Source organism: Heterodontus francisci, chromosome 1 (assembly GCF_036365525.1).
Source record: "Heterodontus francisci isolate sHetFra1 chromosome 1, sHetFra1.hap1, whole genome shotgun sequence".
Lineage (NCBI taxonomy): Eukaryota > Metazoa > Chordata > Chondrichthyes > Heterodontiformes > Heterodontidae > Heterodontus > Heterodontus francisci.
The window spans coordinates 260,601,788-260,618,344 of record NC_090371.1 but is presented as its reverse complement, the minus strand read 5'-3'; the positions used below and the strand labels follow the sequence as shown (position 1 = coordinate 260,618,344).

The window sequence follows — 16,557 nt, the reverse complement described above, 5'->3', positions numbered from 1 at the left end:
CCACCCATTTATACTAATCCTACACTAATCCCATATTCCTACCAAACATCCCCACCTGTCCCTATATTTCCCTACCACCTACCTATACTAGTGACAATTTATAATGGCCAATTTACCTATCAACCTGCAAGTCTTTTGGCTTGTGGGAGGAAACCGGAGCACCCGGAGAAAACCCACGCAGACACAGGGAGAACTTGCAAACTCCACACAGGCAGTACCCGGAATCGAACCCGGGTCCCTGGAGCTGTGAGGCTGCGGTGCTAACCACTGCGCCACTGTGCCGCCCCAACTGCTCTCACATCCTCCAGATAAAAGGCATTGCTATGGAAGCCTGTATGGGTACTAACAATGGCTTTCTTTCTGTCGGACACATTGAATGCTATTTGTTCCCATCCTAGTCTCTTGTTCCATTATATTGATGACAGTGTTGGTGCTGTTTCCTGTTCTTGCCTTGATCTAGAGAACTTTACAAATTTTTCTTCAAATTTGCCCCCACCCTCCCTTAGCATTACATGGTCAATCTCTGACTCTTTCCTCCCTTTCCTTCGCTTCTCAATGCGCATCTCTATCTACATCTCTGTCGCTTTCTTTATCTCCAGGGATCATCTGTCAACTGATATCTATTACAAGCCCACTGAGTCACACAACAAGCTGGATTATATTGCTTTCCACCTTGCCTTCGGTAAGGACTCCATTTCTTTCTCCCAGTTTCTCTGTCATTGTTGCATATGTTTTGATGATGCCTGCGTTCCCAAAATGTCCTCCTTTTTTCTTGGCAGTGGATTCCCCTCCACTGTGGTTAATAAGACCCTTGATTGTTGTCCAATCCAAAGACCTTCTGGAATTTTTCTCGTGTGGCCAACAGCCTATGAAGACATGAGAAGCACAGAGATGCTGATGAAGCTCAAGACCCAGTTTTGAGGTGGCTTCATGCTGCTCACAAAGCATCGAATCCTGGCACAGACTGATTCCTAGCACTAGACATTTCAAGTACTGAGGAAAAAAATGGCAATTGAAAAAAGTTTTTGATGTATTGTTCGTGGTTTATGGAAACATGTACTATCAGAGGCAATTTTCATAGGACAAACTCTTTACAATTGAGAATTTATAGTAGGAAAATATTGATACAGAAAGGTGACAAAATGAAATCAAATTGTGCATACAAGAAATGCATGCTAATGAAAGATTTTAATACAAATCAAAAATAAAACAAAATATGCATTGTTTTATAAATTGAAAGCTCACAAAAAACTATGAAGAAAGTTTACCTAGAACTTTATATATCTGGAAGCAGAAAACCAATATGGCAACTGAGATCAGAGAATCTTGTTAAGTGTGGACAATCAATTATAATGGGATAACTTTGGCACAAAAATTGTGACAAAAGCATTTCAACAGAGAGTCAATTGGTACAGATAGTAAGTTAGTGCATCCATAATTTTTTAAATCTGTTCTAGATGGATTATTATGAAGCTCTATCATATTTCTTGCGAGAGCTTTCAGCAAAAAATGCAAAATGCTATCCTAACCAAAAACCTGCATGAGATATGAACTAGGCAGAGATCCATCAGGATCAATCATCACCCAGTTTTACAGTATATTGGACTGAATTTTACCAGCAACCAGGTGGCGAAAACAGAGGCAGTGGGGAGGGGATGGTCTAAAATAGCAGGGAAGCACATTGGGATAGCTCCCTGATGCTGTCCCACCACCAGGGAGGTTTCCCACTGGCAGGCAGGAGGCAGGCTAATGTGCGGAGCGAGCAGCTAATTTGCATTATTAAGGCCCCAATTAGCGGTGGGGAGGCCCTTCCCTCATGGGGATGCCACCAGCATAACGGAGGTGCCCTCCCTGCGGCAGCCCGAGGGGTGTCATCACAGCCAGAGGCTCCATGGCCCAGAGAGGGGGGCGGTGGACAGGGAAGGCAGCCCACATTGCCCCAACTATCCCCCCGAGGGGCTTCCCCTCCAAACCTCAGCCCCTTATAATTTTTATTTTTAATTTACTTACCAGGAGGTGCCCAGAGATCACCGAGCTGCCTCAGCCACATCCACCTCTCCCGGTGGCACTGCTGAGGCTTCAGAACTGCCGGCCCTCTGATTGTGCCGGCTGTATCAGCAGCCCGCCCATTGTCCTTAATTGGATGGAAAGCCCGTGGGACCATGAGGAGACCAATGTTCTCACTGACTGCAAGTGCCCACTTGGGACCCACTTTTTGCCCCGACGTCAGGGTTCTGAAGCCCGTAGTAAAGTTCAGCCCATTATGTCTGTCTGCGCTTCTTTATGGGGAATAGCATATGCTAAAATCGGTCCTGTACAAAAAATGAATCAATTGCGGATTTGGTTTAAAAGTATATATGGAAGGCCTCATGATGGAATCATAAATCTCATTTTATAACCACGGATACCAGGTAGTCATGAACCGGTTGTGGGAAAGGAGTAAACATGATCCTAGAATAGTAACAACGGCTGGAATTTCACGAGGAGGTGGTGGCCCCACCCACTAGCTGGAAAGCCTGGGGTGAGCCCATCTCTGTTGGCCCTGGTAGGCATGACTACATTTTGCGTGGTTTAGGCAATTAACGGCCTGCAGTCGTGGCTTTTGCCCCTCTGAAGCAGGAAGTCCCACCTCCAAAAGCTGCTGGCCAATCAGAGCACCAGCAGCTCTTCAGTCCCAGCAGCGCCAATGGGTGCAGTGGCCACTGCTGGGACTGCACCCAGTGAGAAGAGGCACATTGGATGCTGGCATTGGAAGTAGGTAAGTGGAACTGCCGAACACCTCCCCCACTGCTGGTAGAATACCAGAGAGTGTGTGTAGGCAACGGGCACAGTCCTGTCCGCCATCCCAACCAATTTTATGCCTCCACTGCTTCCCAGCCTGCTCCCAGAGGGGGCATAAAATTCCAGCCTGCAGTTTTCTTTTGGGGCTGATTTTACCAGCCTCCCAGAGATTGGCTGGGAGGCAGGAAGCCTTGTAAAATAGCGGCAGAAGGTGTCGGGAGGGGAGGCTAAAGTCTTCCCGCCACGACAGGATATTCTCAACAGTGATATTCTCACTTCTCATCCCCATTGGCATTTTACCAGTGTCGAGATGGACCCCTGCCACGTGGGGAGAAAATCAGGTAAACCGTGGTGGCATCCCAGCAGGTTGCTGGGAGGGGACCTTCCTTAATAGCCGCTTCATGATGCAAGGAGGGCCCCCCGCCCACCCCCCCCCCCCCCCACCCGCGGCTCTGACGCTGCCACTGGAGATTTCACATCTCCAATTGTGGAGCCTGCCTGCCTGGCCCCAGCACAGTAAAAAAACAATTACCTGGTCTTCAGGCACCCACTTCTTCTCCCTTGCAGCCACAGCAGCGACCACATCAACTGGTGGCACCGCCAAGGCTGCTGAGCTGCTGGCCCTCTGACTGGGTCGGCAGCTCCCGAGAAGCGGACTACCATCCATCTAAGCGGGTTTGGAATCTGCTTTCAGTTCCCGGCAGTGGGACTTCCTACGTTTTGGTAAAATTCCGACCTTGTTGATCTCCACTACTCTATAAACAACAGGAGATGCCAGTGTGAAAACATGACATCAGTGCCATCTGCTTTTCACACCTGGTTTCTAAACAACAAAAACGCTATTTGCATAAAACCTATGGTCTTACTCAGTGATTCCCATGGGTGATGACAGAATAGGATCCATCTGGAGAGAAGTACAAATAGAGCTTGAGCCCAAGTTGCATTCTTTGCAGTACAGCAAAACAGTAGTTGGTCTTAATCCCCATCTGAATTGACACCAGTACACCTTGCTCTTAGCACTTGTTCAACTTCTGGAACTCTAATACCAATGAAGACCATGACCATGTAGGTGTGTAACAAGTTATTTGTCTTATAACTCCTACTGTCCTAACATATTATTGTGAACTCTGTTATATTTGATCAATATGCTCTTTATATTAGAGATTGGATAGGCTGGGTCTGTTTTCCCTGGAGCGAAGGAGGCTGAGAGGGGACATGATAGAGGTATATAAAATTATGAGAGGCAGAGATAGGGTAGATCGCCAGAGTCTGTTTCCCATGGTAGGCGTGACTAAAACGAGAGGGCATAGATTTAAGGTGAGAGGGAGGAGGTTTAAAGGGGATCAAAGGGGTAAATTTTTCACACAAAGAATAGTGGGTATCTGGAATGAGCTGCCAGAGGAGGTGGTGGAGGCAGGAACAGTCACAACATTTAAGAGGCATCTGGACAGGTACTTGAATGAGAAAGGCATAGAGGGATATGGAATTAATGCAGGCAGGTGGGATTAATATAGACATTATGGTTGGCATGGACGCGGTGGGCCGAAGGGCCTGTTTCTGTGCTGTACGACTCTATGACTATTATTATGAACACTATGGCAGAAGGGATGACAGCTTCAATATAAAGCTTTCCATTGAGTGAACTCCATGGCATGACATACATAGACCTTCAGAAGAATAATATTCCACACAAAAGGCTATTAGTTAAGCTCAAATCTGTTGGTATCAGGGTAAATCTATGAATGAATAAGAAATTAGTTGAATGGTAGAAAGCAACAGGTAACTCCTCTAAAGTGTTAGAGGAGTTATGTTGAGGTGGTGGTGGAGGTGGGGGGGGGAGGGGAGGTTTGTGGGCTGTGGTTGTGGGAATACTGAATGGGGTGCTCCAGGGATTGATGTTGGGAGAACAGCTGTTTTGAATTTGCATCAATGACTTGCATTCACAAACTCAGTGCAAATAGCCAAATGTTTCAAATGATACCAAGCTAGAAAAGACAGCAGAATTATGGGACGTAGCACTGAAATTACAGAATGAGTTGGACAAAAGATATATATAGACAGAATAATGGCAGATGACATTTAATGCGTATATAGGAAGGAAAAGAAGGGTGACATACATGCTCAAAGAATGTGGTTAAAATAACAAAGGATTATCTTGAAAAGACCTAAGAATTTTAGATTTAGTGCTCAACATGGCCAACAATGCAGATCAACAAAGCTATAAAGCAAAAACAGTAGAGTACAAGCCAGAAAATGTCACAGTCAAACGATATAATGCTCTGGTCAAACCAAATCTTGTACCCAAGAGGGATGCCAGGGAGATACTTTGGAAGGAATGCAAAGAATACTTCAAAGGTTGAGTTGCAAGGAAAAATTGGAGGAACTTGTGCATTTCAGCCTTGAAAATAGGCATCTGAGAAATGATTTTATTGAGCTGTATAAAATAGTTGCTAGTTTGGAAAACGTAAAGCTGGAAAATTATTATAAACAAAATTGTGAAAGACGGTTAAGGGAACACAGGTTCAAATGTTTAAAAGTCAAATTTAGAACCACTATAAGGAAGTTCTTCAGAACACACAGAGTAATCAATACATTGAATGGGGGCACCAAAGCCCAGAAATGTTTAAAAAACTGAATGCTGGGGAGGGGTGGTGGGGGAGGATGTGTAGGTCTGAATTCTGCAATTATAAGTTTTCATGTTAAGAATTATGGACAATACTATATGTAATAGTAACAGTCAATAATAGCTCCTTTGAGGTTAACTTTAGATAGTCTACAGAGACCGTTAATTCTAGGATAAATGTTTCTGTTGAACAATGACTAAAAAGCTAAACATCTGAAATAAAACAGAAAATGCTGGAAACACACAATAAGTCAAGCTGCCTTTGTGGAGAGAGAAGCATAGTGTTTACATTTCAGGCCAATAACATTTCATAAGAACTGGAAGATTTTACAATCAAGAGTTTATAAGGAAAACAGAGCCAAGAAAAAGGGCAGGACAAGAAAACAAAGCAGTTTGTGATTACGTGGTGGTCAGGAGATGATTAGATGACAGATGTGGTAATAGTGCAACATTGAAGGAGGTGCTAGTGAGAGAAATTAGAGAAACAAAACATTTGTCCAGAGGACAAAAGCAAAACACTACAGCTGTTGATAATCTGAAATTAAAACAGGCCAGGCAGCATGTGTGGACAGAAAAATAAAGTTAACGCTTCAGGTCGATGACCTTTCCTCAGAACTAGAAAAGATTAGAGATGTAGCAGGTTTTAGCATGAACAGAGGGCGGCGATGATCAGAGTGGGAGTGGGATGGAGAATTAAAATGACAAGTGACCAGAAGCTCAGGGTCATACTTATAGAGTGAATGGATGTATTTGCAAAACAGTTGCCCAATCTGCATTTAGTCACCCCAACGCGCAAGGGGAGAGCCAACTGTGTAACAGCCCTGACAAACAAATTTTTCTGCAGCACCTGTGGAAGAGTCTGTCACTCTAGAATTGGCCTTTATAGCCACTCCAGGCGCTGCTCCACACACCACTGACCACCTCCAGGCGCTTACCCATTGTCTCTCGAGATAAGGAGGCCAAAGAATGTAGAGGAAACCATATCGTGAGCAGTGAATACAGTCAACTAAATTGAAAGAAGTACAAATAAATTGCTGTTTCACCTAAAAGGACTATTTGGGATCCTGGACAGTGGGAAACAAAGAGATAAAAGGGCATATGTTGCATCTCCTGTGCTTGATCTGTTCTGATGATTCTTTCTTTCATACCAATGCTTCTGATATGTTTTTCCTAAACCAAGGATTCTCCTCCACTGTGGTTGACAGGGCCCTCAATCATGTCCGCTCTATTTCCTGCAGTGCTGCTCTGATCCCTTCCCCTCCCGCCCAGAATCACAGTCAGGTTTCCCTTATCCTCACCTTTCACCCCACTAGTCTGCTCATTCAAGGATCATCCTCCACCATTTCCACCACCTCCAGTATCATGGCAGCATCAAACACATCTTTCCCTCCCCTTTTAGCATTCCGAAGGGATAATTCCCACTGCAACACCCAGACCAATCTCATCTTTAGCTTCTTTACATTATCATCTTGTTTAGCCATGCACCATCATCTCTTTTGTCATTTAATCTCTTGTGCCGTTCACCTTTTAACAGACCTTCCTTTTTGTTCATTTCCCTCCCTTCCCCCTTTCCATGCCTTTGTACTTGCTTAAAACCCATTATATTTTTAACTTTTTCCAGTTTTGATGATTGGCAAAATGGCATTGGGAGGGAAGCCCAATGTCTTCCCGCTACCACGGGAGATTTCCAAAGATGGGAGTGGCAGCAACTCGGCTGCCCATTGGACAGAGGCGGGAGACAATTAATCCAATTTACTGGCCTATTAATGGTGATTTTACATTCCTGCTGACAGTTTACTGGTATCGGAACACCACTGCTGCGTGGGGAGACCACTAGGTGCATCAAGATGGCCTCCCAGCAGCTTCCCGAGGGGTACCTTCCTTCCCAGAGGCTCCATATCCTGCAGAGAGCCCCCCCCCCCAACCACAATGGCCACCCCTGCAGCTCTGAGGCTGCCACTGGAGGATTCACCCCTCTGCCTGCCTGGCCATGGCACATGAAAAAAAATTCTCACCGGCCCTTTGAAGGCATCTTAACATGGAGGTGCCCTCTCCTTTTCCCTGCAGCCTCAGCAGAGGCAACCTCTATCAGTGACACGCAAAACTGCTGCCTCTCTGATTGGGCCGGCAGCTCGGAGAAGCAAGCTACCATCCTTAATTGGATGATAGCTCCATCGGCGGCCTCTGAATTGGCCACCACCAGTAAAATCCATTCTGTGGTCCCGCCATTCACCCATGCAGGCTCGTTACCCGCATTTGGACCCGACGATGGGACCCACAGCATGCCGGTAAAATTCCCGTCAGGGTCTCTGCATTTACCCTCTCAAGGCCTCTAAAAACATTATATATTTCAATGAGATCAGCTCTTATTTTTTTCCAAACTCCAGATAATATAGACCCATTCTACTCAATCTCTTTTCATAGGACAGCATTCCCATTCCAGTTACCAATCGACTGAAACCGTTGCACCCACTTTAAGACAAGTATGCCCTTCCTTAGTATGAGACCAAAACTGTAAATAGTATTCCAAGATGTGATCTCACCAAAACCCTATATAACTGCAGCAAGACTTCCTTACTCTTATACTATAACCACCCCTTGCAATAAAGGGTAACAGAAGGACATAATTAGACTGGTGAAATGGTCAGATGCATGACTGGAGAATTAATGCAGGGAAGTGTGGAGTGATGCATTTTGGAAAGAAGAATGAGAAGGGGGAATATAAACAAATGGTACCATTTTTCAACGGGGTGCTGGAGCAGCAAGACCAGTGGGTTCACGTACACTATATTTGATGGTGGCTGAACAAGTTGATAAGGCTGTTAAAAAATGGGGGGTTGTTTTATTTAGAAATAGAGGCATAAGGGTACAAACGCAAAGAAGTTATGCTAAATCTTTCTAGAACACTGGTTAGGCCTCCTCTGGACTATCGTGTTTAATTCTGGACACCATACTTTAGGAAACATGTCAAGGCCTTGGAGTGGGTGCAGAGGAGCTTGACTAGATTGGTACCCGGGTTACATAGGATTACACAGAATATTCAGTGCAGAAAGGGGCCATTTGGCCCAACTTGTCTGTGCTAATCTTTATACTCCACATGAGTCTCCTCCCATTCTTTCTACCTCATCTCAACCTTTCAGCATATCTTTCTATTCCCCTTTCTCTCATGTTCTTGTCTAATTTCCTTTTGAAAGCATCTAAGCTTATCTTTCTCAACTACTTCCTGTGGTAATGAGTTCCAATTTCAAACCAGTCTTGGGGTAAAGATTTTTTTTCTTATTTCCCTATTGGATTTGGTAGCAACTATCTTTTACTTATGACCCTTAGTTTTGAATTCTCCCACAAGTGGAAACATTTTCTCCACCTCTACCCGTGCAACCCATTCAAAATTTTAAAGATCTCTATCACGTCTTCTCTAAGTCTTCTCTTTTCTAAAAAAAAACTACAACATGTTCAATCTTTCCTTATAGCTGTAATATCTCAGTTCTGATACCATCTCTGTAAATCTTTTTTGCACTTTCTCCAGTTCTTCTACGTCCTTTTTTACATTATGGAGACCAGAACTGTGCATGGTACTCTATGGGCTGAATTTAGTGTTCCCATCCAAGGGGCAGCCTTATCAGCAGCCTGCCTCCAGCCCAGCTGCTATCACAGGGGGCACACCTCATAGAAGCACTCTTAAACATATTAAGAAAAGCACCTAGGCACACTTGGGGTTTCACGAGTGTTTGACATTTGCTATTTGTTTTGTCTTATAAATTTATATCATTAGTATATTTCACATTCATTGTTGAAAAATGCTTATTCATTCATGCCTTAATTGTGAGATGCTGCCTTCACCCTTCCTCCCTCATTGAGTTGCCAGTGTAGGCACAACCCTCCTTTGATAAGTGTCTCTGATGTATCAGAAAATGTGGTCAAGCTGGGCACTAGGCACAGAATCCAGCTAGAAAGGAGGCAACAGACTGAATACACTGAGGTGAATCTTTATTGAGTTCACTTTGAGAGGCCATCAGAGTGTCTAGAAGTGGGTAAGTATGAGATTATCTCTTACCTCCCTGGCCCATCTCTCAATGTGCCTGGCCTCTGGTGCAAGGGGTTCAAGATCCACCGCTGACTGCTCATTACCCTCCTCCACATCTTCCTTGTTTGTTGAGGACTGGAATTTAATAATGCCTTCATTATGAAACGGCTCCCCACTCTCAGTGCTAGATTGTGCACTGCAGAGCAGACCAGCACGCTACACGAGACCCTCACTGGGGCATACTGCAGGGCTCCACTGGATCAATCTAAGGAGTGGAAACTCATCTTCATCAGCCCTATGGCCTGTTTGATGGCCATTCAGGTGGAGTCGTGATGTTGTACTTCTCCTCTGCTGTAGTGCGAGGGCTCCTCAAATGTGTGAGTAGCCATGTCTTCAATGGGTAGCCCTTGCGCCCAAGAATCCATCCCTGAAGGTGAGTGGGGGCCTGAAAAGCTGTGGTACCTGGGACTGTCGAAGGATGTAGGTGCCATGGCTGCTTCCCAGGAAATGGGCACACACCTGCAGGGAACGTTTTCAGTGGTCACAAACCAGTTTAACATTGATTGAATGGAAGCCCTTCCTGTTGATGAAGGCTGGTCCATTGGAGCCTTGATGGCCACATACATATAGTCTATCACACCTTGCACCCGGGAAATCCAGCGATGGTACCGAAGCCGATTGCCCTTTCTGCCTGACTGTCAGGGTAGGTCCAGTAGCACACATAGTCATTGATCCTCTTGAAAAGGGCATTGGTCAGTCACCTCCTTGATACAGCAGTGGGCTGCTGCCTGAGAGACCCCACACATGTCCCCGGTGGATCCATGGAAAGATCCAGATGTGTAAAAGTTGAGTGCCACAGCGATCTTCAGGGTCAGTGGCATAGGGTGACCACCAAATCCCATTGGTCGCAATTCGTCCTGCAGCATGGCGCATAAGTCGGTGACAGCCTCCCTGGAGAGCCACAGTCTTCACTGACAATGCCAGCTGAGTCGAGTCCAGTCCAGTACACACTCTGATGCAGTTGGACCCTTCTCGGCATGGCTGGCTGCTGTGGCTCTTGCCGTGGAGCTTCACAGGCAGGTGCAGCTACCTCCTGGCCTTCCCTCCATCAGAGGCATGGTTTCACACCATGGGGGTCCACAAAGACAGGGTGTATGAGACCCATGCCAGCTGATCAGTAGGCCTCCAGAGTGCTGTCCTTGTAGAGACGCAGAGCCCTTGGTATCTTTGCCTTTGCTACTCTCCTTGGTTTACACACTAATGGTCCTCAGTGCCCACCCTTGTTGAGAGCCAGTAGTATGCCCACCCAACCCTCACACACAGTAGTATGCCCACACGGTACAGCCACCCGAGACCAAGCCCGCCCGGTGTGATAGACTATATGTATGTGGCCATCAAGGCTCCAATGGACCAGCCTTCATCAACAGGAAGGACTTCCATTCAATCAACGTTCAACTGGTTTGTGACCACTGACCACTGCCACCTGAGACCATGACCACCTGGTTTTGCCACCCGAGACCATGACCACCCAGTACTGCCACCAGAGACCAAGCCTACCCGGGCTGAATGCACAGAACTGCAGGCCGACAATGGCCTCTGCTACCAACCCCTGCCAACCACCGCGCCCCCCACCCCCCGCCCCTCTTCTCCTACCAAGTGCTCATCATGGCTGCCTTCCCATCACAGCACTGAGGCCTCGCCTTGGTGCTGCAACCTTTCAACAGCAGGGGATCTGAAAGCGTGTGAGGCCCACCCACCTTTCAATTAACTCCAAGCTCCCCATTGAATCGCAGTCAATTGTATGCTAGTATGATAACTATCTGCTCAGCAATCAAATGGCTATGCTGTCGCATTGGGGCAACAATGCCGTCTTGGAACTTTCCCACCACTGACTAAAACTGGAACCGATGCCGCAACATTGAATTTCCAGGCATACATGTCCCACACTATTCTCTGGCCGCCCACGCCTCTATTCCCACTCCAAACAACCTCACAAAATTCGGCCCTGTAAGTGCAACCTGACCAGGGTCCCATACAAGTTTAACATAACTTCACTACTTTTGAATTCTACACTCCGAGAAATAAATTCTAGTGCTTTGTTATTATTTTAATTGCTTTGACGACCTGTGATGATGTTTGCAATGATTTGTTCACCGATCGCCCCAGATCTCTTTGCTTTTCTACCCTATTCAGTTTTATTTTCTAAGGTGTCGGTGATGTTTCTGTTTTACCTACTAAAGTGCATCACCTCACATTTATCTTTGTTAAAGTTCATTTGCAACTTAACTGCCCAGTTGCCTAATGTCTTTGTATATTATGTTGCATTGTTCCTCGGAGTTAGCTATGCCCCCCAGTTTGGTATCATCTGCAAATTTTATTATTGCGTTACTTATCCCAAAGTCCAAATCGTTAATGTAAATTATGATTGGCAGTACTCCCAGCACTGATCATTGTGGAACACTGCTTTCTACCTTCACCCAATCTGAATAAATTCCCTTTGCCCCTGCTCTCTGCTTCTCTTTTTCAGATTTTCTCAATTTGCTAAACAACCAGCTATTTTCCCCTGACTCCACATGCCCTAACCTTTGTCATGAGCCTACTCCTGTGGCACCTTCTCAAAGGTTGAAGGAATTCAAGTTTGTAGATAGAGATGCCAGGAATGTTTTCCTTCGAGCAGAAAAGTTAAGGCGTGATTTACTGGAGGTGTTCAAAATTATTAGCCTTTTGATAGGCTAAGTAGGGAAAAATTGTTTATGCTGAAAGGAGGATTGATAACTAGAGAACAAAGATTTCAGATAATTGTGTAAAAAATTCCCCTCATTGTGAAAAAAAATCAGCAGGAGATGAGGAGAATTTTTTTACACAGCAAGTTGTTACGGTATGGTCTGCATTACCTGTAAAGGTATTGTTAGCAGAAGCAATAGTAACCTTCAATAGGGAATTGAATGTATACTTGAAAAGGAAACTTTTTCAGGGCTATGTGGAAAAAGCAGGAGAGTGCAATGTCAGCGCAGTCACAATGGGCTGAGTGATCTTCTGTGCTCTAAGATTCTATGATTATGATCATTTCCTGATCGCTATTTCCAGCAAAATTGTAAATGAGATTTGAAGGGCACTTCACAAAAAGAAATGAGCAGCACTTGTAGTTCAGGTCATTGCTAACTTAAACGTTAGAGGGGACATGTTCTGGGCATGGGCTCACTTCTGAAGGGGGAAGAAATTCATGTGCAACTACAGAACATAAGTCCTGTAGCTGCATAAAGGAGCATGCTAAAAGGGAGCAGTTAGCCTAATTGAGGTAAGTTTATGAACATCTTTGAATAATTTTGTTTTGGGTCAGTAAGACAGAAGTTCAGTTCCGTCAGTTTCAATGGGATTCAATTTTTTGTTCGATAGTTCTATTTCTATAGTGATAAAACCTCATTGGCCTAACTTGGAGGAGACTTTTTAGAGGTCTTGGTGGTATCACCTCCAGGTAACTTTTTGGAGCAGTTGGTGTCTGGACCTGGAATCTTTCAAAGTATCTGGTGAGGATGGTGGGAGGTTTCTGATGCTCTGTAATGATTGGCAGCGCTTCAGGAAGAAGCAGAGTCCCATGCTTTGTGAGAATGCAGTGCAAATACACAAATACTACTGAATATAGTGGAGAGCAGAAAGCAGGTGAATGTATTTACCACTTAGCAGAAAAAATTTTATAGTCTCACCTGGAGTGGCGAGGTGGGCATGGGACACTTGACCTCTTCTTTCTGCTCTTCTTCTTTTCTTTGGCCTCCTTATCTCGAGAGACAATGGGTAAGCGCCTGGAGGTGGTCAGTGGTGTGTGGAGCAGCGCCTGGAGTGGCTATAAAGGCCAATTCTAGAGTGACAGGCTCTTCCACAGGTGCTGCAGAAAAATGTATTTGTCGGGGCTGTTACACAGTTGGCTCTCCCCTTGCGCCTCTGTCTTTTTTCCTGCCAACTACTAAGTCTCTTCGACTCGCCACACTTTAGCCCCGCCTTTATGGCTGCCCGCCAGCTCTGGCGAAAGCTGGCAACTGACTCCCACGACTTGTGATCAATGTCACAGGATTTCATGTTGCGTTTGCAGACGTCTTTAAAGCAGAGACATGGACGGCCGGTGGGTCTGATACCAGTGGCAAGCTCGCTGTACAATGTGTCTTTGGGGATCCTGCCATCTTCCATGCGGCTCACATGGCCAAGCCATCTCAAGCACCGCTGACTCAGTAGTGTGTATAAGCTGGGGATGTTGGCAGCCTCGAGGACTTCTGTGTTGGAGATACAGTCCTGCCACCTGATGCCAAGTATTCTCCGGAGGCAGTGAAATGGAATGAATTGAGACGTCGCTCTTGGCTGACATACGTTGTCCAAGCCTCGCTGCCATAGAGCAAGGTACTGAGGACATAGGCTTGATACACTCGGACTTTTGTGTTCCATGTCAGTGCACCATTTTCCCACACTCTCTTGGCCAGTCTGGACATAGCAGTGGAAGCCTTTCCCATGCGCTGGTTGATTTCTGCATCGAGAGACAGGTTACTGGTGATAGTTGAGCGTAGGTAGGTGAACTCTTGAACCACTTCCAGAGCGTGGTCGCCAATATTGATGGATGGAGCATTTCTGACGTCCTGCCCAATGATGTTCGTTTTCTTGAGGCTGATGGTTAGGCCAAATTCATTGCAGGCAGCCGCAAACCTGTCGATGAGACTCTGCAGGCACTCTTCAGTGTGAGATGTTAGAGCAGCATCGTCTGCTCTGCACCAACTAGTACTAGTATCATCTCCAGTTTATCACCCACCCAGTCCTTCCCTTCCTTTATACCTCTTTATACTTATCTGTGCTGCTGAAGCTGCCACCATCACAGCTATCCTTTCTCCCCACCTTCTGTATAAGGATAGTAAGACAACTCCTTCTATGACTCCCACTGATATGATGCCTTCACGATCCACACAGAGTGCACCTTTACACATAGATTGAGTCAGAGTCCAAGCACGCGTTCTTACCTTAAAGGTGTCTTGTCTTGCAAGAAAAATCTGCAAACAGCTAACAGAAGAGAAATGGTGCTGGAGACATTCCTGGCACTATAGTTGACCTGACCCCATTCAAATAACGTGCCTTTGAAACCTGGATCTGGGATTCTAAGGAGGAGTCTGTGGCCCTGGCACTGCCTAAGGCCAAGAAATTCAAGGTGGTTACCTACACCTGATCAGATAATGGCCAGTCCTCCACTGTGGCTCCAATTCAGTGTGCAGCATTTATATAGTTCCACACAGCTTCCCCAGTAAAACCTGGACTGGGACACTATTCCTGGTTCAGGTCTACAAGTCTCCTTGGGGATGGTAGATATGGCCAACAGGTCTGGAATGCCTGTGTTCCCTGTCATCAAGATGAGTGTCCTGCTTGTCCACATTGCTTTCATCCTCATATGCTAAATATCAGGGATGCTGAAAGGCACACCCATTCTGGTGTTAAGGATAGGTTTGGTTAGCACTCCCTGGCACAGTGGCGCAGTGGTTAGCACCGCAGCCTCATAGTTCCAGCGACCCAGGTTCAATTCTGGGTACTGCCTGTGTGGAGTTTGCAAGTTCTCCCTGTGTCTGTATGGGTTTCCTCCGGGTGCTCCGGTTTCCTCCCACATGCCAAAGACTTGCAGGTTGATAGGTAAATTGACCATTAGCAATTGCCCCTAGTATAGGTAGGTGGTAGGGAAATATAGGGACAGGTGGGGATGTGGTAGGAATATGGGATTAGTGTAGGATTAGTATAAATGGGTGGTTGATGGTCGGCACAGACTCGGTGGGCCGAAGGGCCTGTTTCAGTGCTGTATCTCTAAACTAAACTAAATTAAACTAAAATGCCCAATTTCTGTAATACGGCAGTTGAACTCAGTAATGTAGTCAGCAAAACCAACTGAAAAGTCAGAACTCATTTGTGAAATGCTTCCTGCCTGCTTGAATACAAACAATGGAACACAGAAACAGACTCTCACTCCTTAACCCTTAGCTTTATATGAACAAGTGCACCTGGTTGGTGCATAACTTGTGCTCAGCATAAATAGAGAGCCGGAGTAGATGTCAATGATGTCATCTAAAGAAGATCTTTCATTTCTAGTTTGAGTCATTTCTAAGTCATTAGAAACTTTTCCCATATCTATTTGAGTGTTAATTGGTTAAAAGTAGTCAGATTTCCTATGTCAGCTCATCTTAATTTTCAACTCCAAGCACAGACTGAGGAAACTGCAGGGAACACACTGGTGCTGGGAGAAGAAATATGTGTGAAAGTGAAACTTAAAAAGATGGGGACAATTCAAAAGGAATTTTACAATGGGGAACAAACATCTTGAAAACATTTTGGAAGGCTGAAAGGGCACCTCGACCCATTGACCGCCCTCGGCAAAGCTGAAGGTGCACTGGTTTTGAAAGTGACAGAAAAGGAACTTCCATGTGCAATCTAAGGCCACAGCCCATGGTTCTGCCAGCTGATGTGCCAGCTGTATAGTACATGTCGTAGCAGGTGTCTTACAGCAGATAACACAACTCTACATCTGACTTGCTAAGCCAGGCCTTGGGATGACAGTCCCCCACAGACATTGGTAAATGGGTGTAATAAAGCCTGCAAATACGATTAGCAGAATCTTGAGGAATGTGGCCAATTAGGCTTCACTGGCTGATGATCCTCCAGAACGCCAACACTTACGTTGTATCATGTAAAACATGATATACAGTAATTGAATGCGTCTGAAGAATCATCCAGTATACTAGATTTAATCAGGGTATCACATTTTTCGGTGTAATTGGAGCTGCTGTCAGAACTAAAATCATTAGTAGGAGTCTCTGCATACAGTAATCATATGCCAAAGTGAGGTCTAGTCACCACCTTTGTATGCAAAGGTGGGTTTGTGGGTGCCAATGGGTGGAATACTCATATTCTTCCCAGCACCACAATGGATTCCCATTGACAACCCACCAATGCTAATAACGGTGTTGCAGAAAAACAAAAAAAGCAATTAATGTAAAGACTTGTGAGAATTTGTTGGTATCAGTGGGTGGGCACAGCGATCATCTCATGTAGCCTGACCTGCTTGGCGTTTCTTCATCAGTCCTATTCTTTTTCCAAGCACTCAAAGATGGGAATT

At 45.5% G+C, this 16,557-nt stretch overlaps 1 protein-coding gene across 1 annotated transcript in view; it reads right to left on the bottom strand.

The window, feature by feature from the left end:
- Positions 1-515: 515 nt before the first annotated feature.
- The window catches only part of pcdh10a (protocadherin 10a), a 74,179-nt gene continuing 58,137 nt past the window's right edge, over positions 516-16,557 (bottom strand). Inside the window, exon 5 of the mRNA XM_068043857.1 lies at positions 516-866. Coding sequence (XP_067899958.1) covers positions 640-866 — 227 coding nt within the window. The 3' untranslated portion in view covers positions 516-639. The remainder of the gene's footprint in view (positions 867-16,557) is intronic.